The sequence below is a fragment of the Bombina bombina genome, chromosome 6 (genome assembly GCF_027579735.1).
Source record: "Bombina bombina isolate aBomBom1 chromosome 6, aBomBom1.pri, whole genome shotgun sequence".
Lineage (NCBI taxonomy): Eukaryota > Metazoa > Chordata > Amphibia > Anura > Bombinatoridae > Bombina > Bombina bombina.
The window spans coordinates 1,122,699,958-1,122,713,218 of NC_069504.1; the positions used below are offsets into that span (position 1 = coordinate 1,122,699,958).

The 13,261-nt window shown below is 39.7% G+C and overlaps 1 protein-coding gene across 1 annotated transcript in view; it reads right to left on the reverse strand.

Moving 5' to 3' along the window:
• The window catches only part of ITPR2 (inositol 1,4,5-trisphosphate receptor type 2), a 920,836-nt gene that overhangs the window by 567,016 nt on the left and 340,559 nt on the right, over positions 1 to 13,261 (reverse strand). Inside the window, exon 29 of the mRNA XM_053719707.1 lies at positions 5,517 to 5,625. Within this exon, the coding sequence (XP_053575682.1) occupies positions 5,517 to 5,625 (109 nt within the window). The remainder of the gene's footprint in view (positions 1 to 5,516; positions 5,626 to 13,261) is intronic.

The following is a 13,261-nucleotide window of genomic DNA, read 5'->3' on the forward strand; positions in this document are numbered from 1 at the left end:
ACAGTAATACCAGGATGGGAGAGGTAATAGTAAGTCAGGAGCAGTAATACTAGGGTGGGAGAGGTAATAGTAAGTCAGGAACAGTAATACTATGGTGGGAGAGGTAACAGTAAGTCAGGATCAGTAATACTAGGGTGGGAGAGGTAATAATAAGTCAGGAGCAGCAATACTACGGTGGGAGAGGTAATAGTAAGTCAGAAGCAGTAATATTATGGTGGGAGAGGTAATAGTAAGTCAGAAGCAGTAATAATATGGTGGGAGAGGTAACAGTTTGTCAGGAGTAGTAATTCAAGGGTGGGAGAGGTAACAGTAAGTCAGGAGCAGTAATGCAAGGGTGGGAGAGGTAACAGTAAGTCAGGATCAGTAATACTAGGGTGGGAGAGGTAATAGTAAGTCAGGAGCAGCAATACTACGGTGGGAGAGGTAATAGTAAGTCAGAAGCAGTAATATTATGGTGGGAGAGGTAATAGTAAGTCAGAAGCAGTAATAATATGGTGGGAGAGGTAACAGTTTGTCAGGAGTAGTAATTCAAGGGTGGGAGAGGTAACAGTAAGTCAGGAGCAGTAATGCAAGGGTGGGAGAGGTAACAGTAAGTCAGGAGCAGTAATGCAAGGGTGGGAGAGGTAATAGTATGTCAGGAACAGTAATACCAGGATGGGAGAGGTAATAGTAAGTCAGGAGCAGTAATACTAGGGTGGGAGAGGTAATAGTAAGTCAGGAGCAGCAATACTACGGTGGGAGAGGTAATAGTAAGTCAGAAGCAGTAATATTATGGTGGGAGAGGTAATAGTAAGTCAGAAGCAGTAATAATATGGTGGGAGAGGTAACAGTAAGTCAGGAGCAGTAATGCAAGGGTGGGAGAGGTAACAGTAAGTCAGGAGCAGTAATGCAAGGGTGGGAGAGGTAACAGTAAGTCAGGAGCAGTAATACTAGGGTGGGAGAGGTAATAGTAAGTCAGGAACAGTAATACTAGGGTGGGAGAGGTAACAGTAAGTCAGGAGCAGTAATACAAGGGTAGGAGAGGTAATACTAGGCTAATAGTAACAAGTGTGGGATAAAATGAATGAGTAGTTTTTATCTGTAGTTTTGTTGCAGAATTTGATAAAACAGGTATATAGCATTATATTTTACACTAAAAGTTTCCATAAAAGCAGCGAGTGCTACTTGTATTGCTGCCATACTGCTGCACTACTGAATCTCTCTTTCCTGTAAAGATTTAAATGTTCTGGAAATTCCAGAGCTGCTGATACAGCCTGAGAGATGGGCTGTGACAAATATATTAACACCAGAAAAACTCTAATCAGCAATATTTAGTGACAGATGAACAGGCTCTTAATAATGCTACCTGGATAAAGCTAACCTTTCCTGGAATATGAAAAAGGGAAATAATTTATTGTTGTAAAGAAACTGATGCAGAGCATTGCAGAAAATAAAACTTTAAATGGCGGCATCTGTAATTGGGCGCAGCAACTATTATTTAACAGTAGCGGATTTACAAAATAATAATACAGTATAAAGTAGAAGATAATATTGGGGTTTTTTTAATACTCTTGTCTTTTTCATAGTATCAGCTAGGCACCGTAGTTTGTCTTTCTGCAATTTTCAATGTGATTCCTGCATTAGGTCCTTTATGCATGTTGTCTTACTCCAAGCTGTATAGGCTCGAAAGCCTAGGTGATGTGCATCTCTGTAATGAGAAGGGGTGTGGTCTAATGACATCAACACCCTATATCAGGTGTGCATAATTATTAGGCAACTTCCTTTCCTTTGGCAAAATGGGTCAAAAGAAGGACTTGACAGGCTCAGAAAAGTCAAAAATAGTGAGATATCTTGCAGAGGGATGCAGCACTCTTAAAATTGCAAAGCTTCTGAAGCGTGATCATCGAACAATCAAGCGTTTCATTCAAAATAGTCAACAGGGTCGCAAGAAGTGTGTGGAAAAACCAAGGCGCAAAATAACTGCCCATGAACTGAGAAAAGTCAAGCGTGCAGCTGCCAAGATGCCACTTGCCACCAGTTTGGCCATATTTCAGAGCTGCAACATCACTGGAGTGCCCAAAAGCACAAGGTGTGCAATACTCAGAGACATGGCCAAGGTAAGAAAGGCTGAAAGACGACCACCACTGAACAAGACACACAAGCTGAAACGTCAACACTGGGCCAAGAAATATCTCAAGACTGATTTTTCTAAGGTTTTATGGACTGATGAAATGAGAGTGAGTCTTGATGGGCCAGATGGATGGACCCGTGGCTGGATTGGTAAAGGGCAGAGAGCTCCAGTCCGACTCAGACGCCAGCAAGGTGGAGGTGGAGTACTGGTTTGGGCTGGTATCATCAAAGATGAGCTTGTGGGGCCTTTTCGGGTTGAGGATGGAGTCAAGCTCAACTCCCAGTCCTACTGCCAGTTTCTGGAAGACACCTTCTTCAAGCAGTGGTACAGGAAGAAGTCTGCATCCTTCAAGAAAAACATGATTTTCATGCAGGACAATGCTCCATCACACGCGTCCAAGTACTCCACAGCGTGGCTGACAAGAAAGGGTATAAAAGAAGAAAATCTAATGACATGGCCTCCTTGTTCACCTGATCTGAACCCCATTGAGAACCTTTGGTCCATCATCAAATGTAAGATTTACAAGGAGGGAAAACAGTACACCTCTCTGAACAGTGTCTGGGAGGCTGTGGTTGCTGCTGCACGCAATGTTGATGGTGAACAGATCAAAACACTGACAGAATCCATGGATGGCAGGCTTTTGAGTGTCCTTGCAAAGAAAGGTGGCTATATTGGTCACTGATTTGTTTTTGTTTTGTTTTTGAATGTCAGAAATGTATATTTGTGAATGTTGAGATGTTATATTGGTTTCACTGGTAAAAATAAATAATTGAAATGGGTATATATTTGTTTTTTGTTAAGTTGCCTAATAATTATGCACAGTAATAGTCACCTGCACACACAGATATTCCCCTAAAATAGCTATAACTAAAAACAAACTAAAAAATACTTCCAAAAATATTCAGCTTTGATATTAATGAGTTTTTTTGGTTCATTGAGAACATGGTTGTTGTTCAATAATAAAATTAATCCTCAAAAATACAACTTGCCTAATAATTCTGCACTCCCTGTAGGGTCAGAGAGCTAAATCTGAGAGAGACAAATCTCATTACCAGTCAGGGATCTGGTGCTGGGAGAAGGGCGCATAGCAGAAGTCAGAAAACAGAGGAAGAACAAAGGTCAGACAGGTACATGATAATTTAGTAAAACATAAAGGGCCCTAATACAGGAAACTTTGGTGCACACAATAAGAGGCAATAAGGAAAGATGAAAATTATATCTTAATGAGATCTTAGAAATATCTAGAAATCAATACAGTTGTAACCTGACCAAAGGACATTAGGTAGTCTAGAACCATAGAAGTTGTATGTGTAATGCAATGCGTTGTTGCACAAACCATTAGAAAATGAACATAACCTGTAAAGCCCCAACATACACATGGGCACAGGGATCACAGCAGGCAGCATGCAGTGCTATTAGGCCAGATGTGTAATGCTCAATTCAAACGTAACCCCCCCCCCCAACACACACAAGATATTCCAAATCAATTAAATTGAGTAAATGGACGTTATTCAAAATTTCTCTATCTTGTATATGAAAGAACATCAAACATATGGCAAATAAATGGTTAAGTAATTTCTGTTTAGAATGTAATATGACACGATCAGGAGGACTCAACTGCTCACTGGCTGAAAGGCACAACTCTCACAGAAATAAAAGGACTCAAACAGAACCACTATCTTTTAAAAAACAATTCACTTCCATTATCAAATTGCTACATGCACACTTTCTGAGGCACCAGCTACTACTGAGCATGAGCAAAAGTTAACAGTGTATACTATAGGAATCTTTGATTGGCTGATGGCTGTCATGTGATACAGTAGGATGAGAAATTGAAGTAATTGTTTAAACTCGTCAAATAAATCTACTGCTCATTTAAAGTTCAGAGTAAGTGATATTGAATTATGTATTTGTTGATTATGCAATTCTACTGCATTGAATGGTCCTTTAAGCACCAAGGACAGCGACTGCACAGAATGGCCCTGTTACATAGATTGCGCATTACATAGGAACCTGTAAGATACTTTTTAACCTCTAGAGTATAGAGAGGTAACATATATAGTCTATATAGATATCTTGAATGTTATATACAAATCAATCAAAACACATCATTCCCTCATTGAGGACTAACTATTTAATGGTTCCCTGTACGGACTCTAAGTGCTATAATAACAGCTCTCAGGCACTGCCCAGGGTACAAATACCCTGGGCAGTACCCACAGGCAGATGTTTAGTCCGTGCTGGTCTAATTCATTTGTTGAGAAGTTATAATACTACAGCTTAAAATTCAATAACTTTATTATGGATTAGAAAACTGCATGACACAAGCAAATAATTCAATGTTGTACATTTATGTGTGAAATTTTTGTGATTTTGAGATTATTTTATATAATTAAAAATAAAAAATAACTGTGAAATAGACACGTCTGACTGTTTGCATATAAATATATGGAAGATGAAAGTATTCACATTTTCAGTTACAACTAATATAATGATATACAGTGAAATATGTTACCACTGGGTAAAGTCAGTACAAGCCCAACCAATGCAATTAAACTCTAGGATAAACAAACAAGAAACTATAGATGGGAGGGGCAGGTGGGAAATAGAGAGAAAGCGAACACTTCAGGTTATATTCTTGTCTCCTTGTTCCCTACCGTAAGGTCAGTGAATTTCGCTTTTGATGTATAACGTGACTGAAGATATCATATACAAAAGAGTATGTATTGCTATACTGCTCTGTATACTAATTATTGTGTACTACTGAAATATCAATAACTGCAAACTGCTGCCAAACAGCTTTACCCAACCTCGTTGTGCTCAAGAAATCTTTACTGTTCATATCAAACAGAAGCTTTGTGCTAAATATGTTTTCATTTTAAAAAAAGAAAACTAAAATAAAATCTTTTTAAATTGAAATAGAAACTAGTACAGCGGTATCAGATGTGTACTTCCTGCTAATGCTGGTTGGCTGACAGGCACTTTTTCTCTCAAATCTCATTGGTTAATATGTACCTATCAACAAAGGATACCAAGAGTTCAAAGCAAATTTGATAATAGAAGTAAATACATTTGTTTAAAATTGCTGCTCTATCTGAATCAAGAAATTTTAGTTCTGACTTTACTCTCTTTTTAGAAAGTTGTATTTTAACTTTAATTTCCCACAATAAAAGTTCAATATATTTAAAGACTGCTCTTTTATATGAACAACAGAAAATTCAAGAGCACAATGACCCTTTAAGTGTAACTTCCATCTGCAGGATCAAGTTCCCGTTATCAGCTAATTACTTCAGCCGCTCCGCGGCCTGAGTTGGTAATTGAGAGGGGAGGAGGGTATCGTTAGAGACAACTAGAATTGATTATCCCCAACGTGGTTATAACCTGAGAGTGTAACGTAGACCGGTACCTGCTCTGTAAAGTTGTCCTTTTTGTCCAGCATTTCACGCAAGGTTTGAAGGATTTTAATACAAAGCTTTTCTTCTTTCTCCATCAGTTTCTTGGTGTGATTAATCAACCTTAAATAAAGACACATTAAACGCACAGTGAGGTGACATTTATTCGTTTCCAACAGACTATTGAAGTTCAGTGCTCACCATGATATGGAGACTTTACAGAGTGCAAGATAATTATGTTAATATGTCTGCATTATGATTTCTATAGATCTGCACAGTACATGCTATTGAGATGACTTATATACAGCTCTTACAGTTCATTAAAATCAAACAAAATAATGTGATATTACATAACAAAACTATATTTAAGCAAATGTCTAATTTAAGATAATTATGGGGAAAAAAATCAGAATAGTACTATGGTGCTTGGTTATATTCTATTCCAATTCAGAAAAATAGTTGAAAAGGCTCACTGAAAAAGGGGAAATAGGTCATATATTTGTAAGGAGAGGGGGTAGAGGGGGAGAGAGGAGAAGAGAGATAGGGGAAGAGAAAGGTACAAAGAGCAAAACAGGACAGGGTGAGAGAAGAAGAGACAGAGGAAGAGAGGGGAGAGAAGAAGGGAAAGAGAAGAAAGAGGGGGTGATAGAGTGAAATAGAGAATTAGACACGGGGCAGAGAGACAGAGGGAGAGAGGGGAGAGAAGAACGGAAAGAGAAGAAAGAGGGGGTGATAGAGTGAAATAGAGAATGAGACACAGGGCAGAGACACAGAGGGAGAGAGGGGAGAGAAGAACGGAAAGAGAAGAAAGAGGGGGTGATAGAGTGAAATAGAGAATGAGACACAGGGCAGAGAGACAGAGGAAGGGAGGGGAGAGAGGGGAGAGAGGTAGGGAAAGAGAAGAAAGAGGGGGTGATAGAGTGAAATAGAGAATGAGACACGGGGCAGAGAGACAGAAGGAGAGAGAGAGGAAGGGAAAGAGAAGAAAGAGGGGTGAGAGAGTGAAATAGAGAATGAGACACGGGGCAGAGAGACAGAGGGAGAGAGGAAGGGAAAGAGAAGAAAAAGGGGTGAGAGAGTGAAATAGAGAATGAGACAAGGGGCCGAGAGACAGAGGGAGAGAGGGGGGAGAGATGGATGACCTCATGACCTGCTTCTATCACAAAATAGGAATTTAACAAAGCCTGGGAATACAAAAACAAATCTGCAAATGGGTAACTGCCCTTAAATAGATATAAAATAAATATGATATTGTTTCAGAAAAGATATAAGAAAAAACTTCATATCTAACCACCAATAAAGTTAAATTGTACACATACCATGGCCAGCTGCACTATATGGCCAAAAGCAAGTAGGCACCTGAATGAGCTTGTTGGACATCCAATGCCAATACCATGGGCATTAATATGGAGTTGGCGTCATTTGTAGCTATAACAACAGCAACTCTTCTGGGAGGGATTTCAACAAGATATGGGAGTGTGTGTGTGTGTATAGTGTGTGTGTGTGTATGGTGTGTGTGTGTGTATGGTGTGTGTGTGTGTGTGTATGGTGTGTGTGTGTGTGTGTGTGTGTGTGTATGGTGTGTGTGTGTGTGTGTGTGTGTGTGTGTGTATGGTGTGTGTGTGTGTATGGTGTGTGTGTGTGTGTGTGGGGCGGGGAATTGTGCCGATTCAGCAAAAAGAGCATTGGTGAGATCGGGCACCTAAGTTGGGTGAGAAGATCTGGCTTGCATTCAGCGTTCCAATTCATCCTAAAGATGTTCAATAAGGTTAAGGTCAGGGCTCTGTGCAGGCCACTAGAGCTCCACCACACTAAACTCGTCAAACCTCGTCTTAATGGACCTTGCCTTGAGCACAGGGGGCACAGTTATGCTGGAACAGAAAAAGGCCTATCCTAAACTGTTGCCACAAAGTTGAAAGCACCCTATTGTCTAAAATGTCTTTGTATCGTGCAGCATTAAGATGACTCTTCACTGGAACTAATAAAAAACAGCCTCAGACCATTATCGCTCCTTCACCAAACTTTACAGAAGGCACTGCACGTTATGGTAGGCAGGGGTCTCCTGACACCCACCACAACCAAATTCTTCCATCAGACTCCCAGACAGTGAAGTGTGATTCGTCACTCCATAGAACATGTTTCCACTGCTCTAGAGTCCAGTGACCGTTTGCCTTACACCACTTCAGCCTATAGCTGACATTGCGCATGGTGATGTGAGGCTTGTGTACAGCTGCACAGCTTTGGAAAGCCATTTCATGAAGCTCCAGATGCACAGTTCTTGTTCTGATGTTGCTTCCAGAAGCAGTTTGGAACTCTATAGGGCAGATCTAGCAGGTCAGAAATTTCACAAACTGACTTGTGGCAAAGGCAAGATCTTATGCCAGTGCTATGATTAAAGAACTGAGCTCTTCAGTACAAACCATTGTTTGTACTATGGTACAAATCGTACTGCCAATGTTTTTCTATGGAGATTTCATGTCTATGTGCTGAATTTTATGCACCTGTTAGCGATGGGTGTGGCTGAAACACCTAGGGGTCTATTTACGATAGTGTGGACGGACATGATAAGCTGTAGCGTATCATGTCCGCTGCACATCAATAAATCCAGACAACATACGCTGTCAGCATTTATCATTGCACCATCAGTTCTTGTGAACAGCTGGTGCAATGCCGCCCCCTGCAGATTTGCGGCCAATCAGCCGCTAGCAGGGGGTGTCAATCAACCCAATCGTATTCGATCGGGTTGATTTCTGTCCGTCGCCTCAGAGCAGGCGGACAAGTTATGATGCAGGGATCTTTAGACTGCTGCTTCATAACCTGTGTTTCTGGCGAGCCTGAAGACTCGCCAGAAACACGGGCCTTCAAGCTCCATACGGAGCTTTATAAATAGGCCTCCTAGACTTAATAATTAATAAGGGTGTCCACATACATTTGGCCATATACAGAAGAATGTATCAAGCCTGCAGACAGACATATTATAAGGTAAAGAACCAATCTGCAATCGCCACTTGTTAAATTTCCCCCACAGTGTAATTAGTGTCAATTAGGAAGTTTTAAACTTGCCATAAGGAAACAAATCTACATTTCAATGCGGCAATGACTATATCATCATAAGCCACCAGCAAGAATGTGCATAAATAACACCCGCGTCCTACTGTATGATGGTAAGACATGGTGCCACATCTCCAGATCTCAATAAAACAGCCCCACAGAAGTAATGCACTCTGTAAATACACCAAAAAGCTGCGTATAAGCACAGGCATGGTGAGCATAGCTGGCACAGCTAACCCACACTTTACAATAGGCTACTGGGAACTCCTACAGTTACCCACAATGCCACCACTATGGTGTGATGCTTCTCGACAATGACCTAAACAAACTTTCTGCCTTTAAACAACATACTGTTCATTCCAAGAAGAACAAACTAGTACACAAATGTGACTAACACCAGCTGACAGATGGATTGGGGAAAACAAAGGAACCACTCTGTCTTATAAGTCAGACTGATTTTACACCAGTAAGTGCACACAATCTACTAAATTGAACAAACAATGGCTGTGTAAAATATAGCAGTGTTAGGCTTGTGAAGTCTGTAGTCTGCACTTCCAGTTCTCATGGGAATATGGAAGCTTTTTTTAAGGTTAAATTACAAGATAAGTATATTGCAAAGTTTTTGTACTAAATATAATTAAACATTTTATATTACAATCTCAATGCTTTTAAAGGGACAGTGTACTGTAAAATTGGTTTCTGAATTATGTGTTTACAATGAGCATAAAATGTATAAAAAATGAATCATTTGGTCTTATTCTTGTATATGAAATAGCTGATTTTGCTTTACTTCTCCAAGGCGCGAGGCAAACCCAGTGCAATATAGCATTAAATGATATGAAAGTTCTGCTGCATTTATACTTTGTGCTTTGTATTTTATATCAGTTTACACTATAGATTATATTATATTGCATTTAAACATTGCACTTTCTATTTAGGATTGTGATTTTAGAAATTCTAATTATGTTTTCACAGGTTCTGTGTAACTTTATAACAAATTAGGCTCATGCTTTGTATATTTATGTGTATATTTTACAAATTACATTGCACTTTGCATTTCTTCTATTTAAATTGAAACTGAAAAACTGTAAATTTCCCAGAGAGCATTATTACTTTATAAGAGCCAGATAATCAAACAACATAATTTATGTAAGAACTTACCTGATAAATTCATTTCTTTCATATTAGCAAGAGTCCATGAGCTAGTGACGTATGGGATATACATTCCTACCAGGAGGGGCAAAGTTTCCCAAACCTCAAAATGCCTATAAATACACCCCTCACCACACCCACAAATCAGTTTAACGCATAGCCAAGAAGTGGGGTGATAAGAAAAAAGTGTGAAAGCATAAAAAATAAGGAATTGGAATAATTGTGCTTTATACAAAAAAATCATAACCACCACAAAAAGGGTGGGCCTCATGGACTCTTGCTAATATGAAAGAAATGAATTTATCAGGTAAGTTCTTACATAAATTATGTTTTCTTTCATGTAATTAGCAAGAGTCCATGAGCTAGTGACGTATGGGATAATGACTACCCAAGATGTGGATCTTCCACGCAAGAGTCACTAGAGAGGGAGGGATAAAATAAAGACAGCAAATTCCGCTGAAAATAATCCACACCCAAAATAAAGTTTAAATCTTATAATGAAAAAAACTGAAATTTTAAGCAAAAGAATCAAACTGAAACAGCTGCCTGAAGTATTTTTCTACCAAAAACTGCTTCAGAAGAAGAAAACACATCAAAATGGTAGAATTTAGTAAAATTATGCAAAGAAGACCAAGTTGCTGCTTTGCAAATCTGATCAACCGAAGCTTCATTCCTAAACGCCCAGGAAGTAGAAACTGACCTAGTAGAATGAGCTGTAATCCTTTGAGGCGGAGTTTTACCCGACTCAACATAAGCATGATGAATTAAAGATTTCAACCAAGATGCCAAAGAAATGGCAGAGGCCTTCTGACCTTTCCTAGAACCGGAAAAGATAACAAATAGACTAGAAGTCTTTCGGAAATTCTTAGTAGCTTCAACATAATATTTCAAAGCTCTAACTACATCCAAAGAATGCAATGATCTCTCCTTAGAATTCTTAGGATTAGGACACAATGAAGGAACCACAATTTCTCTACTAATGTTGTTAGAATTCACAACCTTAGGTAAAAATGTAAAAGAAGTTCGCAACACCGCCTTATCCTGATGAAAAATCAGAAAAGGAGACTCACAACAAAGAGCAGATAATTCAGAAACTCTTCTAGCAGAAGAGATGGCCAAAAGAAACAAATCTTTCCAAGAAAGTAATTTAATGTCCAGTGAATGCATAGGTTCAAACGGAGGAGATTGAAGAGCCCCAAGAACCAAATTCAAACTCCAAGGAGGAGAAATTGATTTAATAACAGGTTTTATACGAACCAAAGCTTGTACAAAACAATGGATATCAGGAAGATTAGCAATCTTTCTGTGAAAAAGAACAGAAAGAGCAGAGATTTGTCCTTTCAAGGAACTTGCAGACAAACCTTTATCCACACCATCCTGAAGAAACTGTAAAATTCTCAGAATTCTAAAAGAATGCCAGGAAAAATGATGAGAAAGACACCAAGAAATGTAAGTCTTCCAAACTCGATAATATATCTTCCTAGATACAGATTTACGAGCCTGTAACATAGTATTAATCACAGAGTCAGAGAAACCTCTTTGACTAAGAATCAAGCGTTCAATCTCCATACCTTCAAATTTAAGGATTTGAGATCCTGATGGAAAAAAGGACCTTGTGACAAAAGGTCTGGTCTTAACGGAAGAGTCCACGGTTGGCAAGAGGCCATCCGGAAAAGATCTGCATACCAAAACCTGTGAGGCCATGCTGTAGCCACCAGCAGAACAAACGAGCATTCCTTCAGAATCTTGGAGATTACTCTTGGAAGAAGAACTAGAGGCGGAAAGATATAGGCAGGATGATACTTCCAAGGAAGTGACCATGCATCCACTGCTTCCGTCTGAGGATCCCTGGATCTGGACAGATACCTGGGAAGTTTCTTGTTTAGATGAGAAGCCATCAGATCTATTTCTGGAAGTCCCCACATTTGAACAATCTCAAGAAATACCTCTGGGTGAAGAGACCACTCGCCCGGATGTAACGTTTGGCGACTGAGATAATCCACTTCCCAATTGTCTATACCTGGGATATTAACCGCAGAAATTAGACAGGAGCTGGATTCCGCCCATACCAGTATACAAGATACTTCTTTCATAGCCAGAGGACTGTGAGTCCCTTCTTGATGATTGATATATGCCACAGTTGTGACATTGTCTGTCTGAAAACAAATGAACGATTCTCTCTTTAGAAGAGGCCATGACTGAAGAGCTCTGAAAATTGCACGGAGTTCCAAAATATTGATTGGTAATCTCACCTCCTGAGATTCCCAAACCCCTTGTGCTGTCAGAGACCCCCAAACAGCTCCCCAACCTGTCAGACTTGCATCTGTTGAAATTACAGTCCAGGTCGGAAGAACAAAAGAAGCCCCCTGAACTAAACGATGGTGATCTGTCCACCACGTCAGAGAGTGTCGTACAATCGGATTTAAAGATATAATTTGAGATATCTTTGTGTAATCCCTGCACCACTGGTTCAGCATACAGAGCTGAAGAGGTTGCATGTGAAAACGAGCAAAGGGGATCGCGTCCGATGCAGCAGTCATAAGACCTAGAATTTCCATGCATAAGGCTACCTAAGGGAATAATTGAGACTGAAGGTTTCGACAAGCTGAAATCAATTTTAGACGTCTCTTGTCTGTCAGAGACAGAGTCATGGACACTGAATCTATCTGGAAACCTAAAAAGGTTACCCTTGTCTGAGGAATCAATGAACTTTTCGGTAAATTGATCCTCCAATCATGCTCTCGAAGAAACAATACAAGTTGATTCGTATGAGATTCTGCTAAATGTGAAGACTGAGCAAGTACCAAGATATCGTCCAAATAAGGAAATACCACAATACACTGTTCTCTGATTACAGACAGAAGGGCACCGAGAACCTTTGTAAAAATCCTTGGAGCTGTTGCTAGGCCAAACGGCAGAGCCACAAACTGGTAATGCTTGTCTAGGAAAGAGAATCTCAGAAACTGAAAGTGATCTGGATGAATCGGAATATGCAGATATGCATCCTGTAAATCTATTGTTTACATATAATGCCCTTGCTGAACAAAAGGCAGGATAGCACTTATAGTTACCATTTTGAATGTTGGTATCCTTACATAACGATTCAATATTTTTAAATCCAGAACTGGTCTGAAGGAATTTTCCTTCTTTGGTACAATGAAGAGATTTGAATAAAACCCCAGTACCTGTTCCAGAACTGGAACTGGCATAATTACTCCAGCCAACTCTAGATCTGAAACACATTTCAGAAATGCTTGAGCCTTCGCTGGATTTACTGGGACACGGGAAAGAAAAAATCTTTTTGCAGGAGGCCTTATCTTGAAGCCAATTCTGTACCCTTCTGAAACAATGTTCTGAATCCAAAGATTGTGAATTGAATTGATCCATATTTCTTTGAAAAATCGTAATCTGCCCCCTACCAGCTGGGCTGGAATGAGGGCCGCACCTTCATGTGGACTTTGGAGCTGGCTTTGGTTTTCTAAAAGGCTTGGATTTATTCCAGACTGGAGATGGTTTCCAAACTGATACCGCTCCTGTGGGTGAAGGATCAGGCTTT